The sequence below is a fragment of the Monodelphis domestica genome, chromosome 3, assembly GCF_027887165.1.
Source record: "Monodelphis domestica isolate mMonDom1 chromosome 3, mMonDom1.pri, whole genome shotgun sequence".
Taxonomy (NCBI): Eukaryota; Metazoa; Chordata; class Mammalia; order Didelphimorphia; family Didelphidae; genus Monodelphis; species Monodelphis domestica.
In genome coordinates, this window is record NC_077229.1 from 286,584,083 (window position 1) to 286,597,868 (window position 13,786).

At 35.9% G+C, this 13,786-nt stretch overlaps 1 protein-coding gene across 1 annotated transcript in view; it reads left to right on the forward strand.

The window, feature by feature from the left end:
- The window catches only part of DSG4 (desmoglein 4), a 52,001-nt gene that overhangs the window by 7,543 nt on the left and 30,672 nt on the right, over nt 1-13,786 (forward strand). Inside the window, exons 2-5 of the mRNA XM_003340622.4 lie at nt 4,886-4,921; nt 7,156-7,287; nt 13,022-13,177; nt 13,560-13,704. Coding sequence (XP_003340670.3) covers nt 4,886-4,921; nt 7,156-7,287; nt 13,022-13,177; nt 13,560-13,704 — 469 coding nt within the window. The remainder of the gene's footprint in view (nt 1-4,885; nt 4,922-7,155; nt 7,288-13,021; nt 13,178-13,559; nt 13,705-13,786) is intronic.

Consider the following 13,786-nt stretch of genomic DNA (forward strand, 5'->3'; position numbering starts at 1 on the left):
ATAAATAGCAGTAGTGTTTCCTCCCAGCTTATAAAGGGGAACTGTTTAGACTCTTCAGTCTCTGGCTAGCCATACTGATCACAGGGTTGGCTAAGGGAGTAACTAGAGGGGTATCTTTAGGATATTGCTTGGGCTGTAGATTTGTCCTCCTCCCCTTTTAATGTAGTAAATTATTAGGCTTTCCAACTTGGATTCCATCACATATTCTAGGTGCCTTCAATTACATACTAAATGGGTATAATTAGATCTGAACTTGGCACTTCTACAATATCACTCTATGGATACCAATTACTTTACTCAACCATTTTATAATTATTATTCAGGAGGAAACTGGTTGTTAATAAATGTGTGAGTAGTGAGAATACAAGTGACTTCAAAAACTAATTTCAAGGGAGCAGCTAGGTGGCTCAATAAATTGAGAGCCAACCCTAGAAATTGGAAGTCCTAGATTTAAATTCCACCCCAGATACTTCCTAGCTATATGACTCTGGGCAAGTCATTTAACCCATATTGCCTAGCCTTTTTTCATTCAATTCCTTGTGCCTTGAAACTGAAATGAATAAAAGAAAAATCAAAAAATTTCTTTTATCTGACTAACTTTAATAAAGCAAAAACTGGAACTCCAGCCAGCCTGAAACTGACTAGAGCTACTAAACCCTGAATCAATTCTGATTCAAAGGCCCCTCCTTGGAGTGGAATTGGTCCTTATATAGACCAATCCCATGCCCAGAAGTAGGAGGTGTGGTCCCTTTCTAGCAAGGTATTGGTCCAATTCAAGATGGTCCCACACCAGGAAGGAGAGGGCGTCATCTCTCCCCCATCACAGGATTAGTCCATTCAAGACCAATCCCAGATCAGAAAGTGGGGAGGGGGGAGAGACCCCTGGGGCACACTGGGGAATTTGGTTCCTCTGGCCACAGTATTTTAAAACCAACAAAACCATTTCACCCTAAGAGTTGTTATTTTTTTAAAAACTCATTTCAAAAAGGGAAGTCAGGTGAGGAAAGAAAAATATTTGGTGCTTCAAATAACTCACATGAGTAAAATGAATATTGCATATACACACATGATGCCTGAAGACAGACAATGATTTTTAATAAGTCACAAGATTATAGATTATGGACTGAAAAAAAACACTAAAAGTCAGCTAGTCTATGAGTCTCATTTTATTAATGAGGAAACTAAGACCTATAACGATTAAATGATTTACTGATAGCAGAATTATTATCTAAACCAAAGCCTTCAAAGCACAAAACCATGGCTCACTGTCCTGTACCATAGATACAACTTCCCATAACTTGAGATTTGTTTATAGAGAAAGAAAATGGAAGTTGTAAACTGATCATGGTCTTAAAGTAAGCTCTCTAAGGAACTTTAATGAGATTTTATTTTTATGTAGGCACTTAATAAAGCCTCATCAATGAAAGCACTTGACCAAGAAACTTAATTGAGTTCAATTTAATTCAACAAATATTCATTAAGTATCTAATATGTTCACTTCAGGTCTCAATGTCTTCATCTTTAAAAGTAGAATAAGAATATTTGTACAGTCTTGTAAAGCTGGGAGGAAAGTGATCTGTGATTCTTACAGTGCTATAAAGAAATGTCATTGCAATGATATTAAGGTGTAAGAAGTCCTATTATTGAGAAGACAAATAGAATATCCAGGATTTGAAACTATGCATTTTTCATGATCATACATATGTAAAAATAATAGGTGAGAAGCTAGGTGGCACAATGGAGAGAGTACCAGACCTGAGGTCAATAAGACCTGAGTTCAAATTTGGTATCAAACACTTTAAGAGCTGTGTGACCCTAGGCAAGTCATTTAACCCTATTTACCTTGTTTTCCTCATCTGTAAAATGAACTGGAGAAGGAAATGGCAAACCACTCCAGTTTCTTTGCCAAGAAAACCCAAATGGAGTGACAAAGTTAGGCATGCATGACTAAAACAACTTAAGAACAATAAATATAATAGCTAAGATTTATATCGTACCTTGAGGTTTATAAGACTCTTTATACATGTTAATTCATTTGATCCTCATTACAATCCTTTGGGGTAAGCATTATTGTTGTCCTCTTTTTCAAATGAAGAAACTGAGGCTGAGAGATGCTTAGTAGCTATTCTTAACCAAGTCACCAAGTTAGTGTCTGAGGTAGACTTTCAACATAACACTTCCAGATGCCTAATGAAGCACTCTATCCATGGCAGCAAGAAAGAGGCCACTCTCAAATCAAGAGGATCCAATACAGGGACACCTAGGTAGCTCAGTGGATAGAGAGCCAGGCTTGGAGATAGCAGGGGTTCAAATCTATCCTCAGATGCTTCCTAACTGTATGTCTCTGGACAAGACACTTAACTACCATTGCCTAGACTTTATCATGCTTCTGCCCTGGAATCAATACGCAGTATTCAGTCTAAGAGGTAATATAAGGATTTAAAAAAAAAATTTAAGAACATTCTATACTGTTAATAATTGAAAGCCATCTTTTTAATCCAATAACATGAATGAATCAATGAATCAAAAAGTATTTATTAACCATTTACCATGTGCCAAGCATTACACTAATCCCTGGTGTCACAAATAAAAGAGTAAACAGTCCCTGCTCTCAAGGAGCTCACATACTAACTGAGATAATACATACATGCATTAAAGGAAGTTCATGTAGGGAGGATAGAAAGCTCTGGAAGTCTGCTTCTTTGGGGCAGAGCCAAGGCCCCAAAGTCCTTGGTATACATAAGTAGATCAGATAATAGCTGCAGAAGACTTTGGAGTCAAGAGATAGAGCAGATGATGATGCCTGATGATCCTACAACTCCTCAGGAGTAATGGAGCTGTGGACTCCTATCTCATCCAAGGCCACTGAGCAGTTACAGAGTCAAGGGAAAGATGGGAAAGGAGAGGAGGAAGAAAGCATGGAGGATAGGAAACCTCTAGCAATCACAGGACTTTTTTAACCCTGGCATCCTGACCAGAGTCACATGGAACTTTTGCTGGTCCTTTTTCTGAGTGCATTTTTCCATAAGAAGTTTATTGATTTCATATTATTAAAATCCTTATTTTAAATAATTATATATGTATGATGGTGATGCGGGTGTTATTTCCATTTCCCAAAGAGAGTAATTTTGAACTCCTTTCTGAGGCATATTTAACATATGAAAAAAATGCAAGAAAGATTTGTGATTTCATCAATGTGAGAATTCCATCCCCCAAAGCAGATTATCATTAGTCTATAACTTGTAGGTTCATAAAATTTATTGATCTAGAACAGGAAAGCCATTTAGTCCAATTCTCTCATTTTACAGATTAGGAAATGGAAGCTTAGAAAGGTTAAGAGACTTTACCAAGGTCACATAGGTAGCAAAAATCAGCGGATTTTTAAACCTTGGTCCTCTAAATTGAAAAGCAGTGTTCTTTCACCTGTGCCATAATGATTTACTGTAGAAGTGATAGAGGACACATGGGGGTTGAATGACTTCTACTAGTAATAATTAGTCAATAAGCATAATTTATTAAGCACCTACTATGTGTCAAGTACTATGATAAGCCCTGGGAATACAAAGAAAACCAAAAGATGCCCTGCCTTCAAAGAACTTCCCAGGCTAATACTTCTCCAAAGATCAGAAAAGAAGTCTTGCAGACTCCACGCTGAGTCCTCTGTTCATTATGCCCTACTGCCTATTTCTATAGTACCTGACACATACTAAATGCTTTAAAATGCTTTTTTTATTTATGTTAGGTTCTTGAACTTTAATCAGTAATTGAAAGTTTGTTAATTTCAAATTCTTCAGAGTGTAATTACATAATCATGAAGAATTAATACACACACACACAGTTTCTGCTGGAATAATAGACATCAAAAAACTGGTGATGGTACTAAACTGAGGAACTTCCTGACTGTTTTTAATAAGGTAGGATTCCATCGATTTGAAATTAATTTTTTTCCTTAAAATGGGTTGCTTAGAACATAGAAAGTGCAATTTTACTGTCCAGTCCTCAAAGGCATCTAAAGAATAATCTGTAATGGCACTGGCAAGAAATAAGATAATTTTTGCCAGATTTTCTTACATATGATTGGCCTAGACTAGCTTTATAAAGGTTTAGGAGAACATCCACAAAAACAAAAAACCATAGAAGGAATAGAGTCTAAATGCAGATGGAAACCTGCAGCTCTTCACTTTCTTTCCTCCATAAATTTTTCTCTAGTGTAAGCAATATGTGTCTTGTTTCACAGCATGAAGAATACAGAAATATGTATTATATGATAATAGATATACAACCTAGATCATATTACCTACCTTCTCTTGCAGGGGAAAAATTGTAGGGGAGAGAACATAGATTGCAAAATGTCAACATGAAATTGATACAACAAAAATTAAATCATTATGTAATCTGGAAAAATTAAAATAATAATCTTAAAAGAAATGAATATTAGATGGGAAATTCTCAAGAGCCAATAAATTACTCAATTTGGTTATGAATTTGTCCTTTTATCCCATCTTTAGCTGTTGAAATCATATCCATACTACAAGAACCATCTAAAACTATCTCATTTCTGAAACTTTTCTGTGACATCTCCCTGAACTGGCAACTACGAAGTTCTTCCATTGGGCAATCATATCACCTTGTTCATACCTCTCTTATTCATCTCACCTCAAGACAACTTGTATTCTAGTTACTGGTATACGTGTCCTGTTTTCCCTTTTCAACTGTAAGCTTCTTAAAGGCAGGGATTATTCCTTCTTAATCTTTGCATCTTTCACATTCTAAGCAGAGTAATCATTCACTAAATATCTGTTGAATGAATATTGCCAGTATTTATGTTTTACACCCTTTTTGACACCCAACCAAGTTTATATTAACCATCTGTTTTCAATTACAGGTCATGGTGGAGGTTAACAGTGAATTCATTGTAGAGGTAATATATAATAAAATGATTCAATTAAACTTTTTTAAAGTTTATGTATATAGAGTAATGATTCATTATTCAGGTCAGGCTGCTATCACCCTCAACAACATAGGACACAACCAGGAAACAACCTCTTTGAGTGATTATAAAGTTAACATTAAATCCATCCTCTGAATGTCTTGTAGTCAAACTCCCAGGGACGACAGCCCAGAACTTACTGACTTTCACCTCTCACACAATTTTAAGATTAGTTATCTAGGTTCTAAGTCAGGAGTTATGATTAGAAATAGCAAGTTCATTGGAAAGGGAAAAGACTGCTAGAGATATCAATGACATCATAGAAAAGTCACAGTGAAGGGGCAGCTAGGTCGCTCAGTGGATAGAACCCCAGGCCTGCAGACTTAGCAGGTCCTGGCTTTAAATCCGGCTTCACATACTTCCTACCTGTGTGACCCTGGGAAAGTCACTTAACTCACATTGCCTAGTCCTTACTAATTTTCTGCCTTAGAACCAGTACTGGAAAGGTGTATTTTTTTTTAAGTATCAGTGAAATACACCTCTTAACAGAGAAGTGAACTCAGGATGTAGAATAAACTTACATTTTTAGACAGATCTAATATGAAAATTTGCTTTATTTTTATTTAAATATGCATATTTGTAGTTAGGGCTTTATTTTTCCCCTCCTGCTTTCAAAAGAAGTGGGAAAGGAGAGACCAAAGAAGGATTGGGATAGTGGTAAAGAAAACAAAAGAAAAAAGAAAAGAAGGAATTAGGAGAGAAAAGAAAAGAAAAGAAGGAATTAGGAGAGAAAAGAAAAAAGTATTTGGAACATTTTTTTTTCAATGCAGAGAAGGAAAGACAAAAAGAAGCACAGACAAGCAAGAAAATTTTGAAAGCAATTGGTTATTTTATATTTTAAAAAGAAAACCCATATGCACATAATAGAAACCTGTCATTTCATATACAGTCCTCTTTTTCCTTCTACTATGAATACTAATATTTCCATTTTATTGAATTTGGATATTTTTTAAGATAAAAAAGAAAGTGATAATAAATATTGACAGAAAAGCTAAATCTGAGTTGTGAACTATAATATCAAAGGAGTTTAAGGCTAATGCTTGATACTTAAAATAATTCAAATGAGCAAAGAGAATATGTTGCATGTACCTATGCTGCCTACATGTATACAATGACTTTCATTCCAGGTACTTTTTAAATTTCATAGAATAAGGGCTGTTCTTGTCAAAAATAAAGAGCATTTTAGCTCTTGGGTAGGGTCATTTTTGCATATTTTGCAAATGCACTCATAAACATCTCAAACATAGTGAACAAATAAGCCACATAGACAAAAGATATAGATATATCAAAATTGCTATAGCATCGACATAAATAGTACAACATTCTTAAATATCTAACAGAAAGATACTATTATTGATGAACAATAGGAAGAACATGGTCTCTAAAAGCATCCAAAGAATTTATCACAGTTATATAGCTGAATAATCCTGAAAGTAGATAATCTACAGAACTACAGTTCCATACATATAAAATACCATTATTAATATACTTATTCATATTGTTTATACTAATAATTAACTAAATGAATGATTTTGCTATATTTATTTTAATGTTTAATAATATAATTACTATTATTAAAATATTATTTATATATTTACTATTTTCTGTTCTCTGCCATGATGTAATTGAATGTTTAGAAATAACCCTATTTCCATAGTAGAACATTTCCTGCTATTTTCATAGGCATGAATAAAGTATAGGCAGATGTGTCCAGGTATATATACCAACTTACCTAGCCCATGTTCTAGACATACTTTTATGTGTGTATAAATATATTACATGTTCACTATAGAATTTAGTGCTATGGAGCACTAGCAACTTTATGACTTGGATATTGGAAAAGTCTAATCAAAGTTAAGGATACAAGGGAGAGTAGAGTGAAAAAGGATAATACCAGAGTCTTGGTAACTTTTTAAAAATGTGTACCTCTAGGTAGTACCTCCATGGTTAGTAGCATCCTCATAATTATATCATTTAACCTAGGCAATCTTTCCAATAATAATTTGGTTTATGGTATCTAAATTATATTTTTCTATATATAAGAATTGGACACAACCTTGTTTTGTCCACCAAATTCAATAAAATTCCTTTTTCTGGAGTTTCTTTCAAAAAATTTCTCAAAATGTCTTTAATAATATTTTTAACTGGATCTTTTTTTGCTTAAGGTTAAAGAGCTAGACAGTGAAAATGGAACTACGAGATGGCAAACTGTCAAAAGACAAAAGAGAGAATGGATTAAGTTTGCTGCTGCCTGTAGGGAAGGAGAAGACAATTCCAAGAGGAACCCAATTGCCAAAGTAAGTGAGGAAGTCAATGAGTTGACTATGTAATGAAACAACTACTTCTGAAGAGTAGGGGAAGCCCTTTCCATGGAACACATTTGTAGGAACCTTCCTGCTACAAAGCCATGAACAAAATGCAAGGGGAGGTATCAACTATCCTTATTAAAGTCCAATATGTAATGTCTAGTTATACGGCCTGAAAAATGTTAATTAAATATTATAATGATCCAAGTGAGAAGAAAACACAAGAGGAGGAAGACTAGATGAAGAAAGAGGGTAAAAGGAAGAAATGACTCAAGCGGGTCACAACTGACCCACTTATCCCTGTTCTATTTCTCTTCTTCATCTCTGCTTTATAAACTTGTCCTAGTCTTCTGTTGAGTTGGGAGTTGGATTATCATGATGACTTGAAGTAAGGAATTCATTAAACCCTATTTATACCTCAATATGTAAACACACATACTCACAATATAGACTAAAGTATATATAAAAATACATTTTACCTTTTATTCAGAGAAGGCAAAACTAAAAATTTTTTCAAAAGGACTTTTTAATCAGAATTTATTTTAATTCAATGAGGATTTAAAAACCACATATTGTTTATATAGATAGCACTATGCTACATGTAGGAAAAACAAACTTTAAATCTAATAGGGAGATGTAAACAAACATAGGTTTCCATAATGCATAATTGTACATTAGGGATAAATAAAATGCTACATAAGTCATAGAGGGAGGGTCATTACAGATTGCCATCAGAATTATGGAGGTAGGTTCAGAGATAGTTTTAGACCAGAGATCAATAAGACTTTTAATCACTGATTCACTATAACTTTATAATTAGGGACACCAAGCAACTCAAAATCATGCATTTTCCAAGTTTTGCATATTTTCATGTATGAATTAGGCTTTTAAAGTATGAGTAGAAATATGAAAAATTAACAAAATTAGGGGAGTTATTCAGGGCACAAAAAAGAGTGTAAGCAAAGACCTGGAAGTTACAGACCATAGAGATAGAGTTGCCCCATTTATGTGAGGCATAGACTATACGATAAGAAATATTTAAAATAAAGCTACAAAAGTAGATAGCAGAATGTGGAGAACCTTGAACAAAGGAGTTTGAACCACACAAAGTAGGCAAAAAAGAGCCCCTCAGGGCTTTTGAGCATGATAACATAACCAGATCAATGTATAAGAAAGATCAGACTGAAATTCTTATGAAAGATGGATTGTAGTAAAAAGCGAGTGTAGGCAGGAAGACTTGTTAGGATACAGTCACACTTGCCTGGGCAGGTAGCAATGAAGGCCATTATCTAAACATTAATTACTAGGTGGTGGGAATTAGGAGAGGGGATGGATAAAAGAGATAGAGTAAAGGCAAAGTAAACAGGTCTTGATAACTGGTTTTGAGACGTGAAAGAAAAGGAAGAGTCAAAGATAGAGTCAAAGTATTGAGCATAGGAGCCTGGGTTAGTGCCAGAGACATGGACAGAATTAATGAAGTAACAACTTGGGTTTTATAGATGAAAACAAGTTCACATGGTAGAATAGGTTTATCACCAAAAAATGTAGAAATACATATCAAGTGATAAAAAGTGAAGTGCACCAATCCAGAAGAATACTTGTACACAGTAACAGCAATAATGTACAATGACCAACTGTGAATGACTTAACTATCGGCAGTGCAAAGATCCAAGAAAACTCTAAGTTACTCATGACAAAAAAGGCTCGCTATAGAAGCTGAAGGAGACTGAATACAGACTGAAACATGCTACTTTTCACTGCATTTCTTTGGGATTTTTTTCCAGAATAAGAATAATAATGAGAACTCCCTATTCATTTTTTAAATTTTTTTCAGTTACATGTAGAAGTACTTTTTGACAATTGCTCTTTGACATTTTAAAATAACACTCATCATGAAAATATGTATTGCATGATTGCACATATATAACCTATATTGTATGTTTCAGGGAGGAGAGACAGGTAGGAGAGAGGGAGAAAGAAAGAAAGAAAGAAGAAAGAAGAAAGAAAGAAAGAAAGAAAGAAAGAAAGAAAGAAAGAAAGAAAGAAAGAAAGAAAGAAAGAAAGAAAGAAAGAAAGAAAGAAAGAAAGAAAGAAAGAAAGAAAGAAAGAAAGAAAGAAAGAAAGAAAGGAAGGAAGGAATGAATGAACGAAGGAACAAACGAAGGAACGAACAAACAAAGGAGGGAAGGAGGAAAGGAAGGAAGGAAGGAAGGAAGGAAGGAAGGAAGGAAGGAAGGAAGGAAGGAAGGAAGGAAGGAAGGAAGGAAGGAAGGAAGGAAGGAAGGGAGGGAGGGAGGGAGGGAGGGAGGAAGGAAGGAAGGAAGGAAGGAAGGAAGGAAGGAAGGAAGGGAGGGAGGGAGGGAGGGAGGAAGGAAGGAAGGAAGGAAGGAAGGAAGGAAGGAAGGAAGGAAGGAAGGAAGGAAGGAAGGAAGGAAGGAAGGAAGGAAGGAAGGAAGGAAGGGAGGGAGGGAGGGAGGGAGGGAGGAAGGAAGGGAGGGAGGGAGGGAGGGAGGGAGGGAGGAAGGAAGGGAGGAAGGAAGGAAGGAAGGAAGGAAGGAAGGAAGGAAGGAAGGAAGGAAGGAAGGAAGGAAGGAAGGAAGGAAGGAAGGAAGGAAGGAAGGAAGGAAGGAAGGAAGGAAGGGAGGGAGGGAGGGAGGGAGGGAGGAAGGAAGGAAGGAAGGAAGGAAGGAAGGAAGGAAGGAAGGAAGGGAGGGAGGGAGGGAGGGAGGGAGGAAGGGAGGAAGGGAAGGAAGGAGGGAGGGAGGGAGGGAGGAAGGAAGGAAGGAAGGAAGGAAGGAAGGGAGGGAGGGAGGAAGGAAGGAAGGAAGGGAGGGAGGGAGGGAGGAAGGAAGGAAGGGAGGGAGGGAGGAAGGAAGGAAGGAAGGGGAGGGAGGGAGGGAGGAAGAAGGAAGGAGGAAGGAAGGAAGGAAGGAAGAAGGAAGGAAGGAAGGAAGGAAGGAAGGAAGGAAGGAAGGAAGGAAGGAAGGAAGGAAGGAAGGAAGGAAGGAAGGAAGGAAGGAAGGAAGGAAGGAAGGAAGGAAGGAAGGAAGGAAGGAAGGAAGGAAGGAAGGAAGGAAGGAAGGAAAAAGAAAAACAAAGAGGGAAAAGAAAAGAAAAAGAAAAAAATAAAACTCACATTGAGACATTGAGTTTTAAATGCCAATGTTTGTCCGGAAGGAGATGCGGATCTGAAGTTTTGCACATGCAACTTGAGAATCATCCATATAGACATAAGAGTCAAAACCCCATTATTGAAATTGACAAAATGAAGGGGTGGGGGGGAGGACCAGGGCATAAAGCTGGAGAGTGAAGGTAACAAACATGAAATCTTAAAAATAGCTTAATTTGTACAAAAGACTTTTTACGCAAATATAACTAAACTATAGTCTTAGATTAGCTTGGATGGAGTAGCTTACAAAACATCCAGTCCCAAATCTTTTCCTGTCAGCTTTGTGTGAATTTAATTGTAGCAAATGGAGTTTGGATCATAGATTCAACACCAACCAGTCCAATCTCCTCATTTTACAGATCAGAAAATTAAGGGCAAGACAGTTGAAATGACTTCACCAAGAATATATAGCTAGCAAATAAAAGAGCCAAGGTCAATTGGCTCCAAATGTAATATTTTTTCCATTGCCTGAAGTTAACTATGCTCAAATCCATCTTCCCAGAAAAATTTGACACCACTGCCAGGCCTGGTGAGATCTTCCTAAATGCAGTTTCTCAACTTTGCCTCTGGCCCCATTCCAGTTGTATCCTTGGACCTTAAACCTCATTGTATTTTTACTCTGAAGTTTCTAATCCACAAGATAAGAGTAAGCAGGTCTGTCAATAGAGTTCCTGTATTGATACAAAGAAAGGCAAAAAATAGTAATGGTTCTCAAAGTACAAACCCAGGATTAGTTGGAGATAGTGAAGAAAGGCAATGGAATTAAGGGACATGGGGAAAAAAGTAGTCTGCAAGAACTCTATCATGGTTTTAAACCCTTATTGACCTTAAAAAGAATCAGAACTACCAAAATGTTTACAATGACAGATCTTTAATCAAGTTAGGTGCCCAGAAACACAGGACTACAGAACATGAAGTGCTTATGTGGATTTAGAAGAAAAAGGAGGACATCAGTCTGGCTGTTTGAATTTACTGGAACTTGAGAAGGACAATCCACAGGAAAAAACTTGACAAACTTACAATGGCTTTAGGCTTGGGTGAATAAGATTATCTTTAACTGAGTTCTGGTTTGGGTGATTTAAAAGATATTTAAGAGTTTATTGCCCAATCTGGGACAAGGATCAGTCTGGAAGTTTCTTGAAGATAAAGTTGTCACCGCCAACACACCTTAAACATGCGGCAACTATTATAAACATTGTTTTCATGCACAACTTTAAGAATTTTTGAGTCTTGAATTTGCAATATTTTCAGTGACATCATTCAGCTGATGTCACTGCCACACATTACTCTGTTGCTACTCCCTTCTCCTGATTTCAGTAGGTTTTTTCTGAATTTTGATTAATGAAATGAAGTCCTGTAGATAGATTAGAACAGGAGAGGACTCCTACCTCTGGCCATTGTGCAGTAGATAAAGAGATGGACCTGAAGTCAAGATGTGAGTTCAACTCCAACCTATAACCCTGAGCAAGTCATTTGACCTCTGCCTACCTCTGTTTCTTCATCTGTAAAAGGAGGATAATAATAGCACCTGCCTCTTCGAGTTGTTGTGAAGATCAAATGAGATAATCTTAGTAAAGCATAGTGCCTGGCATATAGTAAGCACTATATAAATGTTAGCTATAATAATAAGTAATGTAATTAGGGACCAGTAAGAGTAATATTTTATGAAATCATCTCCTTCAAAGTCTCTCAGGGATCATTCTACTGCCAAGTCTCAACAATATGGTACAATAAATATATAATCATGAGATCAACACTTGTATATAAATCTGTAATGTTTGGTTTTGTTTGGGAAGGGGAGAGATACATTACATGATATCCAGAGCTAGAAGGGCCTTAGATATTATTTAGTCTGATCACATCATTTTACAGATGAGGAAACTGAGGCAATGGTAAAATAAATTGTCTACATTCACAAAAGCAGTAACACATTCTTGTGTTTTGACTTCAAAACAAAGCAAAATGATGAATGATAACTGAGACAGCTGGTTTGTGGTTAACGTTTTATTTGCACAACTGCTCCTGGAATTTCTACCTCAAGCTAAAGGCCAGTCATGCAAATGCATAATATGATATATTATGATATACCCCATTTTTAAAAGGAAGCAACAGCATTGATTTGTTTTCTCATACTCTGTCAGTACATGCAGAACAAAATGAGAAAACAGGGAAATTATTTAGATAACTCAATGAAGAAAAGGAGGGAAAAAACTTTGTCTCTCTTTTCTGAATATACCAGCAAAATCTCAGCTTTCCATTCCTCTGAGGTTTTCTTAATGTCTAGAGAAAATGGTCACTTCAAAACAATAAATTCGATGGGAAGAGAGCTTTAGTAAAAATGATTTATTTGAAATTTTTCTGTCCCAATAACTGAGTTGTTAGTTTTGTATAACTATAGCTTGCCTCATTTAGTATTTCTTCTGAAAGATTCAAGTTGAAAAGATTTTTCAAATTCCTGAGACTTTTAGAAAAATGGAATGCTTGGAAGGAAGCATGTCAAAAGTTATGGCAATATGTGTTCTGTCAGAAATCAGAAACATAATTCCTTCCTTACAGATACGATCAGATTGTGAATCTAACCAGAAGATTACATATCGTATCTCTGGGGCAGGGATTGACCGACCACCTTTTGGAGTCTTTACTATTAATCCCAGAACTGGAGAAATTAATATAACATCAGTTGTTGATCGAGAAATGACCCCAATGTTCTTGGTAAGTCAAAATCTTTGCTTTGGTTTACTTATTTTTTTTACAATTTTCCTCTTTGGAGATTTCCCAATACCCATGAAATCATAACTATACCAAAACAAAACAAAAGTTCCCTTTTTACAACATAATTCAGACATATTTTTCTAAAGGCCAATTTGGAGTAATAGTGTTCCACTCAGAAATTGAATAAATAATCATCAGTAGAGGAATGAGTGAAAATATAATATGAACATACAGTGGGGGCTTCCTATTCTTTTTTTAATATTTTTTTATTTTTCAGTTACATTCATTCATTCAACTGTTATGTGCAAAACACTAGGCTAGGTGTTTCATTTATTTCATTTTTCTCATGTGAAGAATTACCTTCTACTGCTTTTTTATTTAGATTTATTGCCGCGCCCTGAATTCCCGAGGTGAAGATTTAGAAAGACCACTTGAGCTTAGAGTTAAAGTTATGGATGTAAATGATAATCCTCCAGTATTCACACAAAATGTATATACTGCCAATATTGAAGAACACTGTGCTGCAAGTAAGTATAACAATTATTTTTCCCCCTCTTGGTATTCTATGCCTTTCATAGATATTATTCTAGCCAGAAGCTGTAGAAGGTT